At 38.5% G+C, this 13,054-nt stretch overlaps 1 protein-coding gene across 1 annotated transcript; it reads left to right on the top strand.

The window, feature by feature from the left end:
• The first annotated feature begins 2,872 nt into the window (after window positions 1-2,872).
• On the top strand, window positions 2,873-8,133 carry LOC146481010 (dermatan-sulfate epimerase-like protein). Its single transcript, XM_085108569.1, has one exon. It carries the CDS (start codon window positions 3,502-3,504, stop codon window positions 5,842-5,844), a length of 2,343 nt encoding a protein of 780 aa, XP_084964695.1. The 5' UTR covers window positions 2,873-3,501; the 3' UTR covers window positions 5,845-8,133.
• Window positions 8,134-13,054: the final 4,921 nt, after the last annotated feature.

Below are 13,054 nucleotides of genomic sequence, written 5' to 3'. Positions count from 1 at the left end.
CCTTCTTAATATAAAATAATAGTTACAAGAATTATAGTATTACTTTCAGATGAGACAGTTTAATATAGAGCTGACCTCATAACGTCGCTTGTCAAAAATGGGGCACTTTATATACAATAGGGAATAGGGGCGCTTGTTAACATTCAAGAGGAGCTCTCATTAGGGGAACTAAATCGAACATAACGGTGAGCATACCCTGTTTATTTGTACGTCTTGAAAATAACTGTGAACGTCTCAACTAAGCACTTTCAGTTACAGTCAATCCAGGTCATGCGTGAACAGTATTTCCGAGAATGAAATGAACATTCGAATTTCTCTTTGTATTAAATGTCCGACGTGTGAATGGAATGTTGGACATTTCTCTGGAAATCGTTCCGAAAAAGACGCATTAACTGAAAAAAAAGATTCAAAATACTTGGGAAACAATTGTTATTCTTGAAATATTCAATTTTGCAATGTAAAGAAAAATTCATAGCTTGATACCGTCAATAACCTAGGGAAATTTATACGGGAACTCTGAAATCTCGTTGGTGATTTTCAAAACTGACATGTAAATTTCAAAACTCCGTTCAAATTTCAAAAATATCGTTCAGGCGTGACCTGGGTTGACTGTAAGTTTTGTTATGTACGTGGACAAGTTTTCCCGCAAACGAGAATCGGAGAAGACCCGTACACTAACCAAGATAACGCGTTGTTTCGCTTCAGTTTTTGCCCCCTGGGCACCCCATAATGTTCAGCAAAATTAAGTTCTTCAAAATGGCCGCCGTATCGGTAAAAAGGTCTATTTGCGAGCATGTTAACACAATACCGAACTGTCGTGAATTTCTTGTATGAACCATCTTTGGACAAGGGTTCTTAAACCTAGGAAAGAAAGAAAGGATGCTAGATACTTCAAACCTGTGATTTATTTGTTTTCTTTAAGAAAATGCGCCTTTTTGTGGTCGAAATTTTGCAAAAATACAAGCACATCTTTGACCAACAGCTAATTGTTATGTTATACCCTTGCATAAATAAATTTCTTTCACGTGTTCGTTGCAACGAATCCCTTAGCTATATACATACGTGATTTCAAAGCTAATGGAAAGTAGATTTCAATAACCGAAGGGATTTTGGGCACATCGAAATTCGTACCGAGACTGTGATGTTTGTGATGTTACATTGGTAATTAGGAATTCCTAGCAGTTACACTGCATTAATAGGGCTTTGGGGGATTCATTACAGACGGATCGTCAGAAATCGTGCGTCACACCCGCCAAGGAGATCTCCTATTATTGAAAATATGAGCTGCATGGACAAACGATTGTCAAGTGTAAAGAAAAAGAATGAATCCAACACTAAAAAGTAGGCTGATTGGTGTTTGGCAATCTGCTCCAGCGCAAACTTACCTCCTTCCTGAGTTAAGATTTTTCGGTCTTTTTTTTATTATTATTTGAAAAAGGAGGTTCTTGTCTACTGTCAGTCCTTGTGCTCTCGTCTAACCGATACAAAATGTTCCAGAAACCTAGTTTTAAAAAAAGACCAATCAATAGGAGGGCAAAACAGACTAAAACGAACAAGTTTTCTTTACACAGTTCGGCGCTCCATACGTAGACAATTAAATATAGGAGCGAAAACAAAGATTTTGGAAACGATGGCGGAAACTACAACAGTGAATGGTGAACACGAATGAAAACGCCACGAATAAGAGGAAATTATTTTTAATTGAATTTTAATTACTCTACGCCTTTCAATAAAAGCGATTGAAAATGTATTTTAATAATACAGAGCCTTAAATTAAAAGCCATTTTTATTTACTGACAAAGACGGGTACACAAACGTTAACATCAGGGGATTTTTGCATTAAAGAAGACAATTGATTGATGTTGTATTTAAACACCTGTTCCAATATTCCACCAATGTCGATTCTTTAATACATACATTAGGCATTTTATTTTTTTACTTCATCCCTTTCCGATCAAAATGTAAATAGCGTCATGTAGTTCTTGGTCAATTTTTAACTTCAGTGAAGATTTCTTTTTTAATAAGTGTTGTAAATGTAAGGTCACCATTTCGTTATAACACTGAAGTTAAATTTCCGATGATTTTCTGACCAACTATAGCGCTTGAAACAAACAAAATCCCCTAATTATCTAGTTGAAGTCGGCTACACAGTAGCTTTATATTGTTATCAACTAACTGTCACTTATCTGGTAACTCAGTCTCAACGGTTTCACTCGCTACAGTCCAAAAGCTCTTGAAAAATCGAATACTTTTTTCTAGCAACTCGGTTTCACTCACAAAAGTTCCAAAGCTCAAGTAAACCAATAACTTTAATAATACAAATAGCTTTATTGTACAGAATACTAAAATCCCCCGGGGGGGGACTCCCTTACATGGGCTATATAGGTATGTGCCGCGCCAAAGGGTATGGTTTTTCGGCTGTTTTGGTCATAAATAGGGTATCGATTTTTAGCCATTTTGCCGCCATTTTGGTAATAACTAGGGTATAGATTTTTGCACTCTAGTCCTGGGTTCGATTTTTATTTTTAGAAGAAGCTACTTCAGGCCATAAATAGGGTAGGGAAAATCGCAGATTTTGGGCCGCACACCCCTACCCAATTTTTTTGGGAATTACCCCCCCCCCCCCCCCCACCCGGGTAAAATCCTTACAGCACCAGGAAGGTATTGCTTTCATTCAGCACACCTTGAACTCTTACCCAAAGATTCTAAAGCTATTATCAGCTTTTACAGAATAATAAGACACCAAAGGAAAGTACTGTCCACCATACTTCATATGAATGGTCACCACCAAGCAGAACTAACTGATATCACATATTCACAAATTAAAAACTACTACGTCCAGCACAATGAAGAGCACCATAGGATAGTACTGCTAAGCCGCAATCATTTGGACAGTCAGTCACGTTTTAGCCTAAGTATAAGTCGCTTGCTTTGCGAGAGCACGTCAAAAAGACGCAAAACATTTGCTCCTTCTCCCCAGCAGTTTTCGTTAACTTCTGGCGATCGTTTGGAAAGAAAACGACGGCTACGCAAGCTTTTTATACCATTTCATGGGCACTGTAATTCGGTCGGTCACTCCACATAGAGCATAAGAAGACATAGATTGAAGAGAGAGGTTTAACTTCGAATTCGTTTCAAAAGTAGGTAATTGCTTATCTTCGATTATTGTTCTCGTGTATTTTGGTTTATTTACTTTTCTTTCTTTTACCCTGACGTTTACTTGTGCAGAGACAAAAACTCCGGCAAAAACTTGTCTTCAGATTTAAACGCCTGTGTTAATTGAAGATGGGACAATGTTTGTTTAATAATCGTGATGTTTCAAAATTAAGCAAACAAGAAATGGGTGAATAAAGATGAGTGTTAAAGCGAAAGACGCAAGTTAAATTTTAAAATTGAGCTGCTTTAATTTTTCCATTTTTTACCAAATGATATGACACTCGTAATCACGCTAGTGACAATTCTATTTCACTCTACAGAAAGTAACGAAATTCAACTGAAGAAATGATTTTCTCTAACTGGATGGCACTAATTTCTCTGTTAAGTTCGATACAAATCTCACAAGAACAATCCATTCATCCCAATCTCTATTTTTCTCGGCAAGATGTAAAGCGTTTACAAAAGCAAGCACAAACAACGCATCAAGGCATTTTTGCTCGCTTGGCACAAGCAGCAGAAGAGATGAAAAGAGAGCCTTCAAGATTTCTCCCTCCACGAGATTGGAACGAATTCGCCAGCAGATGGAATGAAGACCACGGAAACAACTTCGGTGCGTTAGCGATGTACTGCGTTTTAAGTCCCACCGACATCCGGGCCAGAAACGTGGCTCTTCAGTTTTTTGATGCCTTCGTGTCCTTGCCCAACTGGAGAGTTAGCGCTACTATGGTGGACGACGTACCCGTGGCACACAGCCTGGTTGGCGTGGCAACAGCCTACGATTTCCTGTACGATTATCTTAATCATACCCTCCGAACAAAAACACTTTGGAAGATCTCAGCTGTTACGAAAGAGCTTTACGAGAGATCTTTCAAGATTTCTTGGGGTACACAGTACATTCAAAATCACGTTGCCACTAATTATGTCGCATTGTTTACGGGTGCATTGGCAATTGAGCAAGACATGCAAGAAGCTAAAAGTTGGAAACAAAGAGCTCATCTAATGCTAGAGAGGACCATGTTTCTTCTTAACCTTGTTGTTGACGGCTCCATGGAAGAAGGTGTTGCTTATGGCTCTTACACCTCAAGATCTCTTACCCAATATATTTTCCTGGCTAAGCGACACCTCGGGCGCGACTTAACAAATAACTTCTGGCTACGCGAACACTTCTGGTTTATGTACCGAACAATTCTTCCCGGATTTAGAGAGACAGTTGGCATTGCAGATTCAAACCTCAACTGGTTTTACGGACCCGAAAGCCAGCTAGTTTTTTTAGACAATTACGTCATGCGAAATGGCTACGGAAATTGGCTTGCAGGTAAAATCCGAAGGATGCGTTTGGAAGACTCTGCTTTGGTAGGTTCCTTCGGACATCGTTTTTGCACTCTTCATACTGAGTTCATTTTCTACGACGCTAGTATTCTGGAAATCGAACCACCGAATGCTTCAATCCCTCAGCTTCATGTTTTCGAAGACTGGGGAGTTGTAACTTACGGAGGTGGAACGCTGGATGATGACGAACAAAAGAACACGTTTCTTTCTTTTAAATCAAGTGTGTTACACGGTAAGGCAGTAAATAACATTGTTAGACTCAAGCCATACACATGGATATCAGGATGGCGTAACTTTAATCCAGGCCACGAACATCCAGACCAAGGTTCTTTTGTTTTTGCACCCAACGGGGTTCCTTTCATCACAGAGGCCCTCTATGGTCCGAAATACACATGGCTGAATAATGCACTACTATTTGGGCCGACAACAATTCCCACCTGTTCTGGGCTTTATGAAGGACAAATTGGAGACTGTAAAAAATGGATGGGATACAAAAGCGAGCCACCTTGGTTTGCTGAGGCTGAAGTAATTGCTGCTTCCAAGGCTGATGACGTTGTTTTCATAAGTGGCGAGTATTCTGGATGGTACAACCCTACTCTAGGACTTACAAGTGTGTATCGTGCTGTTGTGCTGTTGAATCCCGGGGTTCTGTTAGTCGTTGACCATGTTGAGACCACAGCAGAAAGCCCAACTCGATTTGTTGGAGCTTTTTTTCACAATAGAAACGCTCCGTTTTCTCTACAAGAAGACCAATACGGAGACTCTTCAGCCTCAATCACGTTGGAGGACCAGTCATATCTCGTTCTCTGGTTCAACGCTCATCAAGGGCATAGCCTTGTTCAATCGCAAAATACCGAGCATCTTGCAGAGGCCGGTACTAGAAAAACCCACTTCCTCAACGTCACAACAATATTAAATCAGAAACAAACGAGACTGGGGTATCTTTTTATTGCACCTGGAAACGAGGTGGCGAAACCTAAATTAGAAGGCAAGGGAGATGGAGTGAACGTGTTTATGGAAATAAATGGCCTCCGTTACCGGGTATCAATTGCCACAACATTTCAGAAACGATTTGAATTTCTTGGCTTTGATGGGTTTGCAAAAGTTCAAGTCGGTTACAAGCCACCAATTAAGCTTGGTAGAAGGAGCTCCATTCAGCGTGCCCCAGAGGAACAAGTTCATCAATTTCATTTTTCAAAGATACTAAATTTAATCACCCTGTTTGCCTTGGTATCAGGTCTTGTTGCACTTTTCATTCTTAAAACTACTTGTCGACGTTCGTTGAGATACAACCAGCGCATCTACGTTGCATATTTTATGGGCGGAATGGTATTAATGTGGTTATTGGTAATATGGTAACTAAGGAAATGAATACTAGTAATATGACAATTAAAAGGACTTGTTATAGGCCCAGTTGTTCAATACCCGATTAAGCTAATCCTGGATTAACAACAACTTTGTTTCGAGTTTAATTACACAACAATAAAGATTTTTCAAAAAGATTTTGTCCCTCAGTTTTGACGTTGACTTTTCTTTACCACTAGCTTAACATTAGAGTTTAAAAACAACTTTAACGAGCGAGCAGAAAACCTCGGTTAACCTTTAATCGCGGATTAACGTTAATCGGCTTTCGAACAACCGGGCTCAGTACAATTTGACAATGTTCAGGTTAATAGTAAGTACACGTGCTGATTAATAGGGTCCGATTAGTGATGGTAATAGGACTGAGTGGAGTACAATTCAGGGAGTAATCGGGCGAGTAATTTGCGCGAGGCCGATTTGAAATTACGAGCCTGATTACCCCTGAATTGTACGACTCGAACTCTTATTACCAATTAATTGTGCCAATAACAAAATGCGAGAATCTCTGTCTTGACGAGTCAGTTTCCTCCATTTTTCTTTTCCAGTTGAAGCTGGACAGCTTACCTGGTCACAATTTTTTCATTAATTTTGATTGGTTATCATGTGCCCTGTAGTGAAATTTCATTGGCAAGTGGCCTTTGCCACTTTTCATTGGTTCTTTAACTGTCCGATTTGACCTGTCCGATTACAAGCTTCTAGTAATCGGACAGGTCAAAGCGGACAGTTTTAAATTTTCAAATTACATAGCAAAGTTCTTCAAATTACATAGCAAAATTAAGCTATAAATATGGACTGTCCAGAACCAATCATATTCAAGCATTTTGGTTTTGACACAATTAGTAGATTCAGCGAATGGGCCGGCCAACTATGTTACTGAATTTGTCGGCCGATTGATTTTCTGTTGGTGCAGGGTGGGATGCTAGCACTGCAACAAATTTTAAAAATCGCCTGATTTTCGTCTGCTGGCTCGTTCTCTTCATCAGATTGGGCCAAATCGGTCTGATTGATCGGTGCGTGGAAATTAGCTCTCAGAAATATTTCAAGGACTAGCTAAAATTGTATGAGGTTCTAAGTGAAGTCGAATTTCGTAATTAGAAAATTCTTTGTTAGTCGTATTTTTATACAGTTTAGGAGAACACGGGATTAGTTACATGAAAGCGAGCTAGTAACTATACATTGCTCAGTCCCCTGACCTCACCGCTCTAACCGATCTGCGAATGCAGAACACGTTATTCATTCTGTTTAAATCAATTAAAAATCTTTCGCCTGAATGATTTACTGCGCCTTTCAATAACAAACGGACGCTGAACTTCAACCGTAACTAACGATTTGTCTGTTTTACTGCCGTCAATCATGATTACGGCCACAACCGACTGACCACAAAAATACAGAAACCGACAAAGTGCATCGAACTCCACCAATTACAGCGCATGATCATGGCCTTTTGACCCCGTTGAGCCAAAGTTATTTTTTTCTAAGAGGTCCGCTGTAGTGATTGATGGCAGTGAATTGCGTAACGATTGGTTAAATCTTGACATTCAGAGTCCGTATGTTATTGAAATGGACAGTAAGGAACCTTTTGGATTGTCAGAGACTATATTAAAAGATTTCCAGGTGTTAATAAAATGAAGTTACCACATTCGATTCAATAATACTCGCTTCGAAATAAGAAATGTGGAACTGGTATTCCTTACACGATGCGATCTTTTTCCATCTTACCATGAGTCCATGACCTCAGATTTTATATTATGTAAATTTACAGTATCGCCATTTTAGTCTTATTTGTTGTTATTTCATTTTATTCGTTTCTTTTCGAATTCAGTGTTTTACTTTTATTCATTAGCATATATTGTCTTGTTAGAGGGTAAATAAATGTATTTATCTATCCCGGTGGAAATGGCATTTATTTAAAATTGGTATTTATTTGATGCCTTCACTTTTTTAGAGCGGCGTAAATTTTACATCATATCAACATACAATCAAGTTTCACTTTTTGTATAATTTTTAGTCCGCAACCTCCAGTTGGTTAACCAGTGAATAACTTTATTAGTAGGATAAATCGCTGTTCATTAGTTAAAAGATAAGACGCATTAGTTGGAGTACAGTTTATCCATTGATAGCGACTTATCCACTGGATTAAAGTAACTTCCCCTTTGAATTAAGTGAGCTGTCCTTAATAAGAGAACGTCTGTGTTATAGAGGCATACTTTATCTATGTATGAAATTGGTATCCTAGAGACAAAGAGAGCCTCTTCGTCCCCATACTGTGGCTATAGAGGTTTGGTTAATTTAGTTTTAGGCGTAAACATATTTTTGGCCCGACCCGGGCTCATGAGTTCTGACAAGGGCCAAAAACATATTTACGCCCAAGAACATCAACTCTATTAGTTATACACTGAATAATTTGGGAGGGTTTTCAGAAAAGAAATTAAATCAAACGCAGTGAGCGATATCTTGAACACTGCCGGCGTTGCGTCTTCGTTTATTTTAATTTCAGAATCAGAAATCGATTGGAGAAGTGATTAACCTTCTAAGCTGATTAAATATTACCTAAAAAAGTTTAAAACGATTGTAAGAGGAATTAAATTGGCCTTAAAAGACTAGGAGAACATATTGCTTCGGTTATCGTTTTATCGTTTGTAAAGTTTTACATTTTGGAAGAAAATTCATCTAACTCCAGGTTAAAAGCTTAAAATGGTGAAGCCTGCCGCAGAAACATAGCGATAAATTGACAAAACGTTTGTGAAAAAAATGTTACACCCGACAGCTGCCTGATTGATCAACCAGCAAAAAATCATTTAATGTAAATTAAATCTAGAGATAACCTACATCTGCAACTGACGATGTTCTCAAGCACTTCGAGTGGCAAAACTCATCACTGACATTGTAAAGGTAAGCGTAAAATCGTTCCTTACACCACATGATTCAATTTTAGAAAAAATAACATTTTAAACGTTGTGAATGGTTCATTTCGGTAGATTCTGTTCGGAAGGGCATTACGCGCTACAGAAATTCTGATTAAATTGTGAAGAAAACCTAACGTTTTCTTTAGTGAAAGGTCATCTCTTGCTACGTTCCCTTTTTTTTTTTTTCTGGGAGGCAAATGCGTCGTTAAATGTGCGAGAAATAGGCCACCTAGCGCTTTCGAAAGGTTAATACCCGGGCTAATAGCAGCTCGTAAATTAGGGAAATAAGTTTCCGTCCCCTAATATTTTTGGCAATTTAAATTTTCAGCTAAAGATAAAACTGTGTTTCCTTACACAAAATCGCCTTTAAAGAGGCTATAAACTAATCTGGGAATGTATGAAACAACATCACTATTAACTATTTTGCTTTTATGTTATCGTTGGTTGCCCAAGAATAATACCCCTAACTTCCCTTAGAAATCTTCTTTACCGAATCCCGTTTGAATCCGTTCGTTAGTCAAACGCTGAATTTAGTATTTTTGAAAAAAAAAAACGTCATTTCTCGTCTTTGACTACTTTCATGAACTGAATTGCATTTAAATACATTTTCTGTCAAATTTTGTACCTATCTGATTTCTTGTGGTTAATAATCTCCAGACAATGCCTACTCTTCATGTTACCATCTGAAGATGTTCGCCTAGCAGTGGGGATATTCAATTGTACGACAAAAGGTTTTGTTGGCGACGATCTTTGTTCGTCACCCAGAAATTAAATCCCCTCTAAACCAGTTTCCATTTAAACGTTGCACACTACAATATCTTTAAGCCACCATCTTTATTTAGCGGCCGTATTCTGTATAAAGCCTCTTTTCAATCAGTTGTATGAAGAACCTTTCGAAAGGTATACTATGCGTCCACATACAAAAAGTACCTGCCTCTTTTATTTCAATGCCGCTGGCAAAAGCAACGAGCTCAATAAAATCAGTTCTCTACATTATTATGAGACTATGTCAGGCTCAAAATTAATGCGTTACAATAAGTTAGTTGCCTTCGAAATTTTTTACTGTCTCAGCCAAATTTCTATCGCTAATATCCTTTTCATTCACGGTATACATTTGGCTCATAGAAACCTTTATTATACCTTCCGCTCTCCAAAACACTTCCGGAAATTATTGTAGTTTTCAAAGAGACCATTTCGTTTCAAATTTCATAGGTAATTTGATTATTATTCCTGTGAAAAAATATTTACCTTGATGCACTTGCCTTCAGTTGATCATCCGATCATCCGATTATTAAATCGTAACAGCACAAGATGGAACCTACACAAGTAGGTGAAACAGGTAAATTATATTATACAGGGGCCGCAGATAACTGTTCATTTAGTGGATGCTTCCTCTAAACCTCAGAATTTTGGGTTTAGTTTGAAGGAAAATCTAAAGTTCTCTTCGGCAAAATTTCGCTCAAAATTTCACTTTACCCATGGAATCTTATTCCTTTCGTTTTAGGAGGGGTAAATACATCGAAAAAATGCGAAGGAATATCAGCTAGCATTTTCGTAAACCCAGCAATAGCTCTTAAATTCGGGAAATAATATAAACTAAATTCTATTTTGAGACGGCAATACGACTTTATATTGACGGCTAGTTGGGAGAAAATATATTCCGTATTGGGCGGAGTCGCGAAGCGACGGAGCCCAATACGGAATATATTTTCTCCCAACGCCGTCAATATAAAGTCGTATTGCCGTCTCAAAATCGAATTTAGTTTTTTATCGCGATACTGACATTTGTTTGAGAAAGTAAACGGATAAAGTACAAATCGTGCGCTGATTGAAAGAGAAATTCTTATTTCAGTTAAACTGTAACCATGGCAATATCCGTACGCGAAATTTTTTCTCGGGGCGGGTTATTTGAATTTATGGCTTTATTTTTTACGTCAAAACAAAGAAAAGGCAAAAAATTTACAGTCCATAAAGCACCTACCATTGATGAAATAGACGAGCTAGTAGGTTTGAACATTTACCAGTAAATTTTATTGAAAATTTGTTACCGCCGAGATATAAACAACAACATAAAAACAGTGATGAATAAACCTCACAACCAGAAGCAAGAATAAAAAAGAGCAACCATACTTAAGTACCCAAAAATGAATTTAACAGAGCACTGTTATCCTAGCTTAGATGCCGTGGAGATTTAGAAATTTGAAAGAGACCAAGCGGCGAAGAATACTGTAAAAATTACCGAGTCTGCCGTTCGGCGCTACGACAAGAAGATCAAATTGACAGACCTGAGCCATGAAAGAGAACGCAGCAGAGCTCTTGGAGCAATTTTTTCTAGAGATAAGAGACATCAGAAAAGAAACAGATCCTTTTGCTTTGAAAATGTCATAATTTATTGGAATTTAAGCTCATTGTTATTTACCATGGCCGCTTTCACACTCGAGAAAGTCTTTTAAGTAAATTTCTCTTTATCAAATTTTCGCTTACCTTCAAGAAAGAAGTTGTGACTGCTGTATCATGGTACATGTTCACCACAAAAAAATGTAATAAGTGGTCCTTGAACAGTGTCAGAAGCTTTGTAAACTCAAATGAAAAGAAATAAACAACCATCCAACGTTGCATGTTCATTCGCAGAAGTAAAATTTTGATCTGTGCGCGCCGAACCATTTAAGTGCCGTGCTGTCATGCTTACATGACAGTTTTTGAGCCAATAAGAAACCGTCATTTTGAGACAGCAATACGACTTTATATTGACATCTCAGCGATGGCAATGGGAAGATACCCAGGATCGCGATAAGATTCCGAACCGATAACACTGTACTATAGCTTATGAAAATGTGCCTTTGAAAGGACACCAAATTGATCTTGGAACAGGAGACAGCATTTTTAGTGTTTTGCTTTAATATAACATTCTTTGTGGCTGCCCCCGGTAATACTTGCATAGATTTAGGCCTATCTTTAACATTGTCCCGTATTGCAAGGTCCACGCTTTGGTGCCCTGGGTATTAGTTATTTGAGTACCATAAGCAGTGGTAATGTTTTCTACAATAACGGTCAAAATTATCGCGCGCAGATTGGCTCGTAGCTATTGTCTATAAGAGTAAAGACAATAAAAAAATAAACACCAGGCCCCAGTTGTTCAAAGAGTGGATAACTTTATCCACAGGATAAGTCACTACCCAGCGGAGCAAATGTACTCCAACTGACGCCTTTGGCAAGTTGCACAATTCCATACTTAAATTTCACATATGCTTCTACTCTATCCACAAATTATAGGGCTATTGGGAAAATCTTGCACACGTTTCACCTGCCGGATAGCGACCTATCCAGTGGATAAAACTATCCGCTCTTTGAGCAAACTGGGGCCAGATGTAATGCTTGCGTGTTCTCTACCGGAAAAAAAAAATCCGCTCGTACAGTTTACGTGTTATTGTAAATACAATTTTCTATGGTCTATTCTTTTAAGACCAGAAAATGACGCCATAAAATGCTCTAAACTTGGCAGTGGAACCAATTCTATTCCACCGATTAATTTCTGTGCGCTCTCACTGGATAAAACACGTCACGAGGTAGCAAATCGGACGGCGGCTATAAACAATAGGGACCAGATTGAAGATTTCCTCTCAAAACTGCAAACCGTAAACCGTAAACGTCGCCCAGTTTACAGTTCGGAGTTCGCTGTATCTTCGCCGGGCTTAAGATTGAGAGTTACTTTTTATCTATGCATCATGGGATTCTAACAGAAAAACAATATCGCGGCTGCTGTTTGTTGCTCCCGCAGGAGGAACTCTTATAGCTTGCGCGTATATTATGGAAAGTACTTACAGTTGAAATATACAGTCTATATGCCAGAAATTATCTCGATTTGCTTGAACAGGGGCTGCGAGGAATCGTTGGGTAATGATGACGTTTTATTGTTCAAGCCCGCAAGTAAGAGATCGTTAGGATGACGTAAAACAAAAAATTCCCAAAAGGAGTTTGTGTCTCGTGACATCACAAAAAACAGGGGTAGCAGTTAATCAAAAATCCCTATTTGGGGGTGCTGAGTATTATGAGAAGAAGTGCGTTGTTTAATGTGTGTGACAGTCGCGTCACATCATGTGTTTTTTGCGGTTTAGTCATTCTGGGGAGCAGCTGATCTTAAGGTAAGAAAAACTGAAATTTTCATCGCATCGTCTCGGTGTAGTTTTTTGAGAAAAGCACTATTATTAATCTGACTACGAAAGCATAAGGTTCGTGTTTATCCGAAATTTGGGATCGAGAGACACTTGCTAAGCGAATAACTCGAAGAACTTGTCAGTCAC

This window comes from Pavona decussata, unplaced genomic scaffold (assembly GCF_977016875.1).
Source record: "Pavona decussata unplaced genomic scaffold, jaPavDecu1.1 SCAFFOLD_51, whole genome shotgun sequence".
Taxonomy (NCBI): domain Eukaryota; kingdom Metazoa; phylum Cnidaria; class Anthozoa; order Scleractinia; family Agariciidae; genus Pavona; species Pavona decussata.
The sequence above is the reverse complement of the archived record's forward strand: the minus strand, read 5'-3'. Positions and strand labels throughout refer to the sequence as shown.